This window comes from Acinonyx jubatus, chromosome D3 (genome assembly GCF_027475565.1).
Source record: "Acinonyx jubatus isolate Ajub_Pintada_27869175 chromosome D3, VMU_Ajub_asm_v1.0, whole genome shotgun sequence".
NCBI classification, from domain to species: Eukaryota; Metazoa; Chordata; class Mammalia; order Carnivora; family Felidae; genus Acinonyx; species Acinonyx jubatus.
Genome location: NC_069392.1, coordinates 25,821,242 through 25,833,847, shown reverse-complemented (window position 1 = coordinate 25,833,847; position 12,606 = coordinate 25,821,242). Strand labels below are relative to the sequence as shown.

The 12,606-nt window shown below is 50.7% G+C and overlaps 1 protein-coding gene across 3 annotated transcripts in view; it reads left to right on the top strand.

Annotated features, from left to right (window-relative positions):
• MYO18B (myosin XVIIIB) overlaps nt 1-12,606 on the top strand; it is a 255,506-nt gene that overhangs the window by 209,116 nt on the left and 33,784 nt on the right. For all 3 annotated transcript variants that reach the window (XM_027050907.2, XM_027050908.2, XM_027050910.2), the window contains one exon: nt 8,537-8,667. In XM_027050907.2, the coding sequence (XP_026906708.2) occupies nt 8,537-8,667 (131 nt within the window). The remainder of the gene's footprint in view (nt 1-8,536; nt 8,668-12,606) is intronic.

Here is a 12,606-nt window from a genome sequence, read left to right as displayed (position 1 = left end):
TGCCATGCCTCTCTCAGCTTGTGGAAGCAGCCAGAAATTCTTGGCTCCTGGCAGCCTCACTCTGGTACGATGCCACCATCACTTTATTGCCTTCTTCCCCACTGACCCTCCCGCCTTCTTCTTATGAGGACCCTTCTGATGACATCTAGGGATCACCCGGATACTCCAGGATAACCTCCCCATCTCAAGATCCTTAATTTAATCACACCTGCAAAATTCCTCTTGCCATCTAAGTTAACATAGTCACATGTAGCAGGGATTAGGATGTGGACGTCTTTGGAGGCTGTTATTCATTCTGCTATAGACTCTGAGCCAGATAAGCCACTCCTGAATTCTTGACCCACAGGAGACATTGAGAGAGATAGTGAATGATCTTTCATATTTCAAAACACTAGGTATTGAAGCAACCTGTTATGTAACAATAAATAACTAATACAGATTAGGGGGTTGTAATCCAACATTTGGTTCTGTAACACTTGAAAATTGTAATTCTGGATTTCTTAGGATTTTTTTCCTTGAAACATATATATATATATATATATATATATATACACACACACATATATATATATACACATATATATACACACACACACACACACACACATATATATATACACATGCATCTATTTATCTATCTACTATATATTTACATCTATATAAAATGTAAATATTTATAAATATAGGTATGGATGGAGAGAGAGAGAGAGAGAAAGAGAGGAAAGTGTGCAGATCTTGCAAACATACAGTTGGATGACTTTCTACAAACTGAGAACACCCTGTCTTTCATAATGAAGCCTGGGTTGAGCCTGGATATGTCTGTGCTCTGTGCCCGTGATTCTCCTCTTTTCCTCTCAGATACATTCCCACTCCTTCTCTTCTCGACTTTACGTGTAGGAAACTAGGGGCACCTGGGGGGCTCAGTCGGTTAAGCGTCCAACTTCGGCTCAGGTCATGATCTCGAGGTCCATGAGTTCAAACCCCATGGTGGGCTTTGTGCTGATGGCTCAGAGCCTGGAGCCTGCTCCGGATTCTGTCTCTCCCCCTCTCTCTGCCCCTCCCCTGCTCATGCTCTGTCTCTCTGTTTCTGTCTCTGTCTCTCTCAAAAATAAACATTAAAAAAAATAAAAATAAATTGTAGGAAACTCTGTTTTCTCATTTCCTTGCCTTTCATTGGTCAACCAATGAAAGGCGGCAATGGACAATGAGCAGGAGAGGGAGAGAAGCCAGGATATTTCTCCCTCTCTTGCACTACCTTGGGGGTGCATCCCCGGCAGCAGCTGAGGCAGCCTCCCATTGGATGGCCTCCCATCCACCAGGCAGCCTCCCATTGGATGGCCCAACATTCTGATTTGTCCTTTGAGCTCTAGGTCGGCAGTGCCTTCCTGCCATTGCTAATCTATCCTGGCTTCTCACCTTTTTCTGTCATCTGAATAACCAATTCCCTGTATTAAATTCTTTTGTTTGAATGATCTAGAGCTATTTCTATTTTCTCAACTGATAGAGGCTACTTTGAGGCACTGTATTAAATCCTTCCAGTTTCAACAACAACAAAAAAGCAACAGGCTTATAAAACTACATTTTCTGAAAAATGAGGCTGTCCTTGCTATGTGATACCTGCAGGCTTCATACTTTCTGAGTCTTTGCATAGAAAGAAGGACATTTTGTTACGTATCAAGTGTGTGCCCACATATTAGGTAGACCAGATGTACACCACCATACATTATTTCGTTTGTTTCTTGCCATGATCTTTTGTCTGGAAATCATACTTGAATTTTGCCAGATGAGGGACTGGAAGGAAGGAAGGATTAAGAATTCTTCAAAATTCACATAAGCGTTTCATTTCTCCTGCTGCTCCCATATTGTTGTTAGCCCCCCACCGCCCCCGACCGGGGTCTCTCAATTCCACAGAGCACTTACCAGTTTTCAAGGAGACCTGGCCCTCTCGCCTGCCAACCAACCAACTAATATCAGTATCTTCTTTGAGGATTCAGGATGCATTTCCAGGAAGATGGAGGTCTTTTAGGGTGTGGCACGATTGGGAGTTCCGGCTGACGCTCGTAGATGGGCCACTGGATGAAGTGCTTAGCTTGGTGGTTCATAGAGGGGACTCTGGCCCTAGATTGCCTGGGTGTATGCAGGGATCGATTGGACATGCCTGCTGCAGGTGCAGAAAAGGGTGGGAGGAGTTGTTAGGTATTTACTGACCCTTTGGAAACAGGCAGCCCTGAGCTTGAATCTGTGTGTCACTTTCTAGCTGTGTGACTTCGGGGTCTTTGATGAGTCTCTCTGTGTTTATTACCACATGATAAACACAGAATCAAATAATTAATTTGCAGGAAGATTGTGAAGAAAGGGACTTTGCGTAGTGATGACCACCTTATCCTTAACCCCTCTTGTTGCTGGAGGTTGGGCGCTAAGTAAGAGAATCTGGTGCTTCCTTTGGGGGTTTCTACTGGGTACCCCAAGACTTTCCTTTCCCACATTGAGACTCAAAGCTCCATGCTAATGCTTGTTCCATTGCCAATATGACCCTGGAACTCTAGCCAGGACACCGTTGACAGGGCTTTTATTTTGCCTCGCAGCCTCATTTCTCCCAGGCAAGGGACCCTGGGACAATTTGAATGAAACAATGGAAATTCCCCATCATCTCATCACTTCTTTCAGAGAAGACTCCCCCCACCTCTGGAGACACAAATATCCTTGGGTAAAGCAGGAGCAAAGGGGACAAGAGCCATGGGCTGGGGTCAGGACACCGGGGTCCAGCTGTAGATCACTGTGTCTTGGGTGCACGACCTTGGGCGGATGATTTCACCTTTCTGAGGCTCAGTCTGCTCATCTGTAAAATGGGGATAATGAGGCCAGCGTGGGAGGCACTGAGCGGGTGGTCCGGTGGATTGTTCCTCGCAGCATAGACAGAAATAAAATCTTATATAGTTTTTAACTTTCTGATAAGAAGAGTCATCCATATTCTTTGCAGAAAGTCTGGAGAAGTATAGAAAGGAAAACAAAAGTCACCTGACCTCTCACCGCTTGAGATAATAACTCTGCCATTACTTTGTCATCATGTCCTCAAGTTACTTCTTATGTGCTTGTGTCGCACTTGACTTTGAGGGCTCTCATAAAAATTATGTGAGATGTGGCATTTCATACATTTAGCAGGGGACCTGCCCATGTGAGAAAATAGAAATAAATATACTCACTAATAATGAATTAAACAAATATTTATTAAGTATGTGCTATGTGTCAGACTGGGAATGTTCACACAGGTGCATCTGAATATATGCACGTACACGTGTGTTCATGCGTATTTATATATTTGTGTGTAATGTTTTTTTGGGGGGGGAGGCAGGCTCTGTAACATAACATTTCTATTTGTCTTTAGCGCATCAGAAGAAAACAAAGTGAGTTTTCATTATGTTCAGGAGGTGTTTTGAGATGGCCTGATCTACAATATAAACTAGGAGAAATGAACTTTGCAGTGGGATACCTTGAAAGGATGTAGAGGCAACCTCTCGAGCCGCAGAAACTGATGCGTGAGTCCTGCGCATTTGCAGACAGGAGGCCGTCTGCTAAAGATGCCCTGGGCAGAGAAAACAAACAATGGTTTTAAATATTAGCCTCCAATGGAATGTCACAGGAGGAGATGATTTTAATTGCAGCTACTAATTATCGTATGAATGACCTCCCACACGGGCAGCTCTGTGTGGCATGTTCCAGGGGGAGTAGCCTGGAAGTTTAACAAGGGTTAATGATTCTCTTAGGCGATGCTGGGGAGGTCAGCACATACACACAGTACTGTATTTATCTCTGTGTGCGTGGAAGTACGTATGCATAATGAATTCCCAGGCCCCCCCCCCTTCATTCACCACTTAGAGTCATGCTATAACACCATTCATGCGATCTCCAAACATACACTGAGTGCCTGCTATGTTCTGAACACCAGCAATACAGATAGATGAGGTCCCTGCGAGAATGTTGAACTCCACAGAAGTCAGGACTTAGCCTGCATCGCTTGTGCGTAGATCAGGGCTGGCACACGGTAGGTTCTCGATAAATGTTTATTGAATGAATGAAAGGTATATAAACATACATATACATACATGTAATGAATATATCATGCATGCATATAATATCTATGTTGTGTGTTATTACAGTGTGTATATGGCCATAGATGAACGTGGGCATATTTGCTAGTGGGTTTCTGCCGTATACGTCTAACTATCTGAATAGTTCCATATCCTAATTCCTCCCCCAACTTCTTCACGCTTCAAGCCTCCAAAGAGAGATGAAAACAGAGAAGACCGGCTTCACGCTTGGCCTCCAAACGCAACCCCATGTGCACGTGGCGGTCCCAGTCCAATCGCAAGCACTGTTAGTCAGATGTTGTGGAGAATGGAAGAAGGTCCCAGGCTCCCAGACGCAAGAGAGGATGCCTCCCCTGTGCCCCCTTCTTGCGTGTCCCCTGTGTCTCCCGAGGGGTCTCCCGCGGGGGCATTGTTTTGTCTGCCCTAGGGACGCTGTTTGGAGCACCACATCCATTCTCCTAACGACTTGGTCTGTGCAATCAGCAGACGCTATTTGTCTTCCAAGTTGAAGCAGGAGAGGTTTGCTGATTACTGATGGCACATACTCTAGACTTCCCCAAACCGTCTCCTTGGGGTGTTCCCGCTGAGTCTGATGTGACTCCCCCGGGCCCCGTCCTTGGTCCACAGATACCCTTATCTACGGAGGGTTTTCTTTCGTTGTTGTTGTTTTATTATTGGAGAGAGACAGAGGCGGCGCAAGCAGGGGAGGGGCAGGGAGAGAGATGGAGAGAGAACCCCAAGCAGGATCCACGCTGCTGGTGCAGAGCCCGACGCGGGGCCTGAACCCATGAAACTGTGAGGTCATGACCTGAGCAGAAAATCGGACACTTAATGGACTGAGCCACCCCAGGCATCCCTATGGATGGTTTTGCTCACAGCTCTCCTCGCTCTGTCTGGTTACATCATCCCCTCCGCTGCCCTTGCTTTTCACCCATCATCCTTCCTCTGCAGGGCACTGAAAATGCCTTGGAGCCAGAGTCCTTGCTCGCCCGTGACCTTGGCAAACCTCAGCAATGCTCCCCCCCACTCCGGTCACTCCTCGTTCTCCTCTAAGAATTAAATGATAGCAGTGCCAGCGTTGGCCAAGCCTTTCCTCTCTGGAGATCAGAGAGGTTGAGTCTGATCCACTGGCTCCAGGTCACACAGCCAGTGAATGGCAGAGTTGGGATTTGAACCCCGGCACCCTGGGTCCAGAGGCCACTTTGTCTTTCATGATATTACAGGTTTGCTTCGTCTCAGCGCCTCCTCTCCTCTGCCCCCCTGCTTAGTCCCAGCCCAGAGTCACCCACCCCTGAGATGACACTGCCTGTCCCTGGTGGACCCGTCCTCTGCCCTTCAGGAGGCTCCGGGAGGGTTCCATGTGACATTGCATGGGCACAGCTGACCCAGGCACCGCTGGGAGGGGACCTCTGTGCTCCCTTCTCATCCCTGAGGCTCATGAGGCATAAAGCGCTGTTACTGAGAAACCCAAGACCTGGCCGCCCATCTCGGCTTTGTCCTCTCCCGGCTGCATGGCCATTCCACTGCTCCCGACTCACTTTCCCAATCTCCCAAATAAACATTCACCACATGCCTAAAACAGCCCAGCCGTGGCCCTTGCGCAGCCTCTCCGTGTCTTACAAAGACACAGGTGCCCCGTCGCCTGGGAGAAGGTGGTCGATTCTGTCGCCCCCAGGAAGGGGCTGAGCTCGGAAGCCACAGGGACTTCGCGCCCAGCCAGTTCTCTGGGTGCCGTTAGGAGCTGACGTGTGGGCGTCCAGAGGCAGGTACCTCCTCAGCCATCCCACGCTGTGCGTTATTTCCTCTGACAGCCCACTGGCCTCCTGCCCGGTGGGGGAGGGGGGTGCCCTGCCTCGGACCGTCTCTCACCTTGTCAGCACCAAGATGGGGATTTCACAGCTGGCGGCTTCGATCAACTGCAATGCATTTCCAGCTCCTTGTCACCCCCCCCCCGACCGCCTCTCTCCACGCCGCTTCTCCTCTGCTCAGCCCTTGGGCTTCTCAGTTTTTGCCTTTTCTCTCTCTGTCTGTCTGTCTCTCTCTCTCGTTAAAATTGGAAAACCTCAGAATCGGATGAAAGGCACAGACTCACAATAAGCAGAAATGGCTGAGCCGCTCTGCAAAGGAGAGCTGTGCATGTCCCCATAATTGGGGAGCAGCCCCTGCTCCTCCCTGACTTTCGCCGGGGGTGTGCACAGGTAGCCCCAGAAAGATCATTGACCTGGGAGCGGGGGCAAGAGCAGTCTTTAAATCCAGGCTCTGTACCTTACTGCCCTGGATGCCTTCACTGGCCTCCATTTCTTCATCTACGAAACAAAGGCAACAATCCCAGGCTCAGAGAGGGGCTGTAAACTGTTTGAGGTTGCACAGCTAGTGAGTTAAATGGGCAGCCAGGGACTGTGCTTAGGTCTGACCCTAAGTCTTTATATTTTGCCCCTTCCACGCCCTCAGCGGTTGGTATAGATATGTTCCTTAAAACAACAGTCGACAAGGGACACCTGGGTGGCTCAGTCGGTTAGGTGTCTGACTTCGTCTCAGGTCATGATCCCAGGGTCCACGAGTTCGAGCCCCGTGTCGGGCTCTGTGCTGACAGCTCGGAGACTGGAGCCTGCTTCGGATTCTCTGTCTCCCCCTCTCTGACCCTCCCCTGCTCACACTCTTAATGTCTCAAAAATAAACAAACGTTAATGTGAAAAAATGTCTTAAAGTCGGCAAATAATCCTTAAATAATATTAGAACAGCTTAAAAGAAACATTTTATCTGTAATACCCACTCCCTTCATCCTCATCTTATAAATGCTACCAACTTCCTAAGTGTTTTTCCAACTGCGCGCACGTTATTTGCAGACTGCTAGGGACACAATATTCCTCCGTTCTATCCCGTTTGCGTGCCTTCATTCTGCAGAAGCATTCCATGCTGCCACAGCCCTTATTTCCAACGGGAATGTCTAAGAGCGCCAAAGTGGTACACCGTGACCCCCCTACCGATCCCCAGTTGTTGGCTGATGAGGCTGCTTTCAGCTTCTCCCCATCCTCAACACCACCGCTCAAAGCATCCTCCCCTACAGACCTCCCTCTGCCTTTGATTGATTCCCCCTGGGCTTACCTGCTGGCAGGTGAGATTCTGGGTTTAACCCGAGGTTTCTCAGGGACACTGTGGACATTTGGGCGAGGTAATGCTCTGTGGAGGCAGCTGTCCTGTGCATTATAGGATGTTGGGCATTATCCCTGCAAGGTGCCAGTGACACACACACACACACACACCAAGGTGTGACAGCCAAAAATGTCTCCAGGCATTGCTCAGTGAGTGTCTCCTGGGGGGAGCGCAAAATCACCCTCAGTTGCTAATCATTGCAATTAAAGGGTAGGGGTGGGTGAAATCTGTGGGTGAAAGCAGTTGCCAATGGAAGTCAGAGGTTTTCCCGAGTCTGGACAGAATCCGATTAGGGCAGGGTCGGAGGGGGAAGAGATGAGCCCACAGAGGAGAGGCAGATGCGCGGAGCTGGAGTTCCAGCACTGCCATTAAGCCTTTGCTTCCCGGGGCCTCAGTTTCTCATCTGCGAAATGGGAGCAATGATAGCCATCCGCCAGGCTTCTAAGCAGGGAGGGAGGTCCTGAGGGTAAGACGCTCAGCACAGTGCCAGGCACAGAAGGATCTTAGTAAACGGCAGTGGGGTGCTCTGGGACGAGCCCCGTTGGCTTGTCAGTTTTTGTCTTTGCACCCTCTGAGGATGGCACGGCAGAGTGGAAAGGGAACCGTTCTTTTTTAAAAAGTGTATTTATTTTGAGAGAGAGAGAGAGAGCACACTCGAGTGGGGTAGGGGCAGAGAGAGTGAGAGAACCCCAAGCAGGCTCTGCCCTGGCAGCACAGAGCCTGACCTGGGGCTGGACCTCACGAACCGTGAGATCATGACCTGAGCCGAGATCAAGAGTTGGACACTTAACCGCCTGAGCCACCCAGGCGCCCCGCGAACCATTCTTGTCTGCTCCCCAGCCAACCCCCATCTCCCACTGCAGATCCAACCCTGAGGCAGACTCAGCTTCCTGAACCAGCTTCGGTGACTGGTCTGGGAAACATTAATTGGCTCATACATTTGCTCATCCATCCAGGGTGTAGTACCTGGTGCAAAGTGGGTGGTGCAGGTTCCGAGCGTGGCTCTGGGGTCGGACACGCTGGGCTCAGAACCCCAGCGTGGATGAGTGAGCGCTGTCCATGGGCCACGCCCCGGTGGCCCCCCAAACGCCCCTGCCGTCTATAAAATTCAAAGCATCTCTCTGAGGGTCCATAAGCCCATCTGTGCAGAGAGCGTGCCTCAAGGGGTGCCCACCATGTACTAGGTGCTCAGTGAACACTTGACTCAGCCCAGCGTGTGTCTCCTCCCCAGAAGCTCTGGCAGGTGTGTGGGTTCTTGCCCAAAGCCAACATGCGCTTGTGGTCTCTGCCTCCAGGAGAAGCACGTGGAGGACCTCTCGGCAGTGAGACAGACCCTCCAGACAGACCTGGAGACGTCCATCCGGCGGATTGCCGACCTGCAGGCAGCCTTGGAGGAGCTGGCATCCAGCGACAGTGACACGGAGAGGTAACCTACGGGGGGTGGGGGGCAGGCGCAGCGGGGTGCAGCAGGTGGCCTGGGGCCCTGGGGTGCCCTGCAGCCTTTGGTAGATGGAACTCCTTGTCTCGGGTCCTCCGGGGGCTGCATCTGCGGGGACACCCGGATGCATCTCATGGTGGGAGGGATGACCGGCTGGCTCCCGTGAGGAGGGGCAGGATGCTTGCTTCCTCTCCAGTGTCAGCATCTCCTTGTTGCCACCGAAACCACCTGGCCCAGCTCTCCAAGACTTAGGGGAGGTGACCCTGGGACGTGTCTGCAGAGTGGGCTCCAGTTTGTCATCGTGGCCAGTGACGCGTCCAAGCTGGGCCCAGTCCCCTCACGCGTCAAGTGGACGTAATACTTTGAACCGGCCACGTGAAATGGCCAGGTGTTGACCACTCTTGATCTGCAGATTGGCATTCCGTGGACTCAGCCCTCTGCCTACCTGGTAGGCTTGTCAGAGTCAAATGAGGTACCAGATGGACATCGCTTAGAACCAGGCACGCAGGCTGTAAGGGTGTGCACTGTGTTTGTGCCCAGAAATGGGCATCGCTTCACAAAGGCAACGGCTGATTCGAGGATGCAAAATTAGCCAGCAGGTGATAGGCAAGGCCTCTCAAGTTCAGGGTCGGGGCTTCTCTCCTTTCTCGGAAGACAGGTTGCTTCCTACCATCTCCACTCAAGTCTCGAGCTGCCGCAGGCCAGGGGTGCCCCGGGTGGCCACATGGGCCCGGGCTGTTGAGCCCGTGCAGGAGGCCCCTAGCGTCCTGTCCCCCAAAGCTGCCTTTGCAACCTTGGCATTGTCACCTCTCTGGAACCCACAGCTGCCTGTCTGGCTGCAGCCTCTCTGTCCCCATCCCAGCCTCTGTCGCAAAGCCTGGGCAGCAGGGAGAGACATCTTCTTTGCGATTGCTTTGGGAAGAAACAGGATGCCTTAACCTAACCTTCAGAGGCGGTGCCCTCCTTACACACCCCTGTGTGGGCTGCATCGGCCCCTGGTCCCTCTTGGACTTTGTCTCTGTGGGGGATGGCATGCGTTGCAGCCACAACAATCAACGATCAGACCATGGAGTGCAACCCTCTCCACTCTCGTGAGGACCCTGGGGAAGGTCGGGGTCGCACAGCAAATTAGGTGCTGCAAAACCCGGGGCTGCTGAGTTTCCCATCCTAGACCTTTGCCTGTCACACCCCTCTTAATAGGGTGAAGCAGGAGCCAGCTGCTGACCTGTAGGAGGTGTGGGCATGAGCTGGGCAGTGAGGGAAGGAAGCAGTGACGTGAGTCAGCTGCGGTCTAGCCAGTGGGGAGAGCCCGTAGAGCTGACCATGCCTCGTTAAGGGGGAAAGGAAAGCCCAGAAGGAAACACACCAACATTCTGGTGGAAGGCATTGCTGGTGACCTAAATGTTGGTTTGCTTCAAGCGTATTTACATATTCTAAAGTTTCTGCAGTGAACAAACCTAGTCCTCGCTGTACTAGGTAGGTTCCTCTTTGAGGAGATTTTGCTCCTATAAGTTACAGACTTGATACGCCTGATTTTATTTATTTGTTTGTTTGTTTATTATTTTTAACGTTTATTTACTTTTGAGTGGCCGAGAGAGAGAGAGAGCATGAACAGGGGAGGGGCAGAGAGAGAGGGAGACGCAGAAGCCCAAGCAGGCTCCAGGCTCCGAGCGGTCAGCACAGAGCCTGACGCGGGGCTCGAACCCACGGACCGTGAGATCATGACCTGAGCCGAAGTCGGCCGCTTAGCCGACTGAGCCACCCAGGCACCCCACAAGTTTTCGTTTTAATTTCAGGATAGTTAGCATACAGTGGTAGGTTAGTTTCAGGTGTACCATATAGTGATTCCACAATTCCATACATTACTCCGTGTTCGTCATGACAAGTGTGCTCTTGATCCCCATCACCTGTTTCCCCCATCCCCCCACCCCCCTGCCCTCCGGCACTCGCCAGTTTGTTCCCCATATTTCAGCATCTGTCTTTTGGTTTGTGTGCGTCTCTTCCCCCCCCCCCCCCCTTTGCTCATTTGTTTTGGTTTTTCAGTTCCACAGATGAGTGAAATCTGCCGGACTGACTTCGCTTTGCATGATACTCTCTAGCACCATCCGTGTCATTGCAAATGGCAAGATTTCATTCTTTTTTTATGGCTGAGGAATAGTCCACTGTGTATATATGCCACTTCTTCTTTCCCCATTTATCAATCGATGGACACTCGGGCCGCTTCGATAATTTGGCGGTTACAGATAATGCTGCTATGAATACATGTATCCTTTGAAATTAACGTTTTCGTATTCTTTGGGTAAATACCCAGTAGTGCGATTCCTGGATCGTAGGGTAGTTGATTTTTAAGTTTCTGAGGATTTTTAAGTTTCTGTTTTCCAGGGTGGCCGCACCAGTTTGCATTCCCGCCCACAGTGCAAGAGGGGTCCTTTTTCTCCAACATCCTCTCCAACCTTTGTTTGTGTCTATGATTTTGGCCATTCTGACAGGGGTGAGGTGATCCCTTGCCGTGGTTTTGATTTGCATTGCCCCGATGATCGGTGATGTTAAGCATCTTTTCATGTGGCTGTTGGCCATCTGTAGGTCTTCTTTTTTTTTTTAATTTTTTAAAATGTTTTTATTTATTTTTGAGACAGGGAGAGACAGAGCATGAGCAGGGAAGGGGCAGAGAGAGGGGAAGACACAGAATCCGAAGCAGGCTCCAGGCTCCGAGCTGTCAGCACAGAGCCCGACACGGGGCTCGAACTCACGGAGTGTGAGATCATGACCTGAGCTGAAGTCGGACGCTCAACCGACTGAGCCACCCAGGTGCCCCTGTAGGTCTTCTTTAGAGAAATGTCTGCGAACATCTTCTGCCCACTTTTAATTGGATTAGTTGGGTTTGGGGTGTTAAGATAGCTTTTCTAATAAATGAAAGCTATCAGCAGAACAAATGAAAGTTATAAAAATAACCAAATTGGGAAGAGGCACAGGGTGTGGGCGCTTGCAGGTGTGGGTATAGACTGGGCAGAGGTATGACAGGAAGCAAGGAGCCTGGGAAGCGAGATCCTGGTGGCAAGGTCATAGAGGGTCACAGACATCACTCCAGTCTCAGCTTAGAGGGGATCCTTCAGAGCCTTAAAGGGACCCTGCCCTCACCCTCATCTTGATAGGAGGCACGCTTATCTCTTTCTGTTCCAGGTGAAAAGCCTCATGCTCACCTTCTGTCCCAATCCTACTTTTCTGAGGTCCCCGGGAATCCCATCTGAACCCCAGCTTCCTGTCTGCATTTTCATGGCCTTGGGTCTCAGCGAGACTCCATCCTGACTCTCTGCCCCATTAACTTGGAATTGAACTAGACACAGAGCAGAGATCTGACCAGTGGCACAAGAATGGGGGGGGGGGGGGAGAAATTGCCCACAAAGAAGTCTCAGCACATTTCGAAGAATTAATATGGCACAAACCTTGTTCTCTGGTCACACTGCCATTGAAATGATTATCGGCAGTGAACGGCAGTCCGTGCCTTGCCAGGCTGCAGAGCCAACATCCGGAGGAAAGCCCCAGCTCCTACCTGGGTGCCAGCCTCTCCTCCTGTTCCCCCATCCTGACGGCTCCATGGTGTACTTCCTTCTTAATTGTCTCATCTCCCGGGGTACGAGGTTTGGATGGAAGCCCGAAGGATTCGTCGAAGTACCTCTCCAAACTGAGCTCTCAATTAGGATTCACACCCACCGGGCGGAGAGAGAGAAACAGCGTGTGTGTGTGTGTGTGTGTGTGTGTGTGTGTGTGGTGCTTCTGCTGGAGGTAAGGTTCTTTAAGAGACTTGTTCAAATTATGAAAAGTCACATTTGCCCGTGTTGGGAATTCAATCCGAGCGTAACAGGCCTTCCAGGCTGGAAACATGGTTACGTGCTCGGAAAGCCAGGCGGCCCGTGTGGCAGCGTTGAC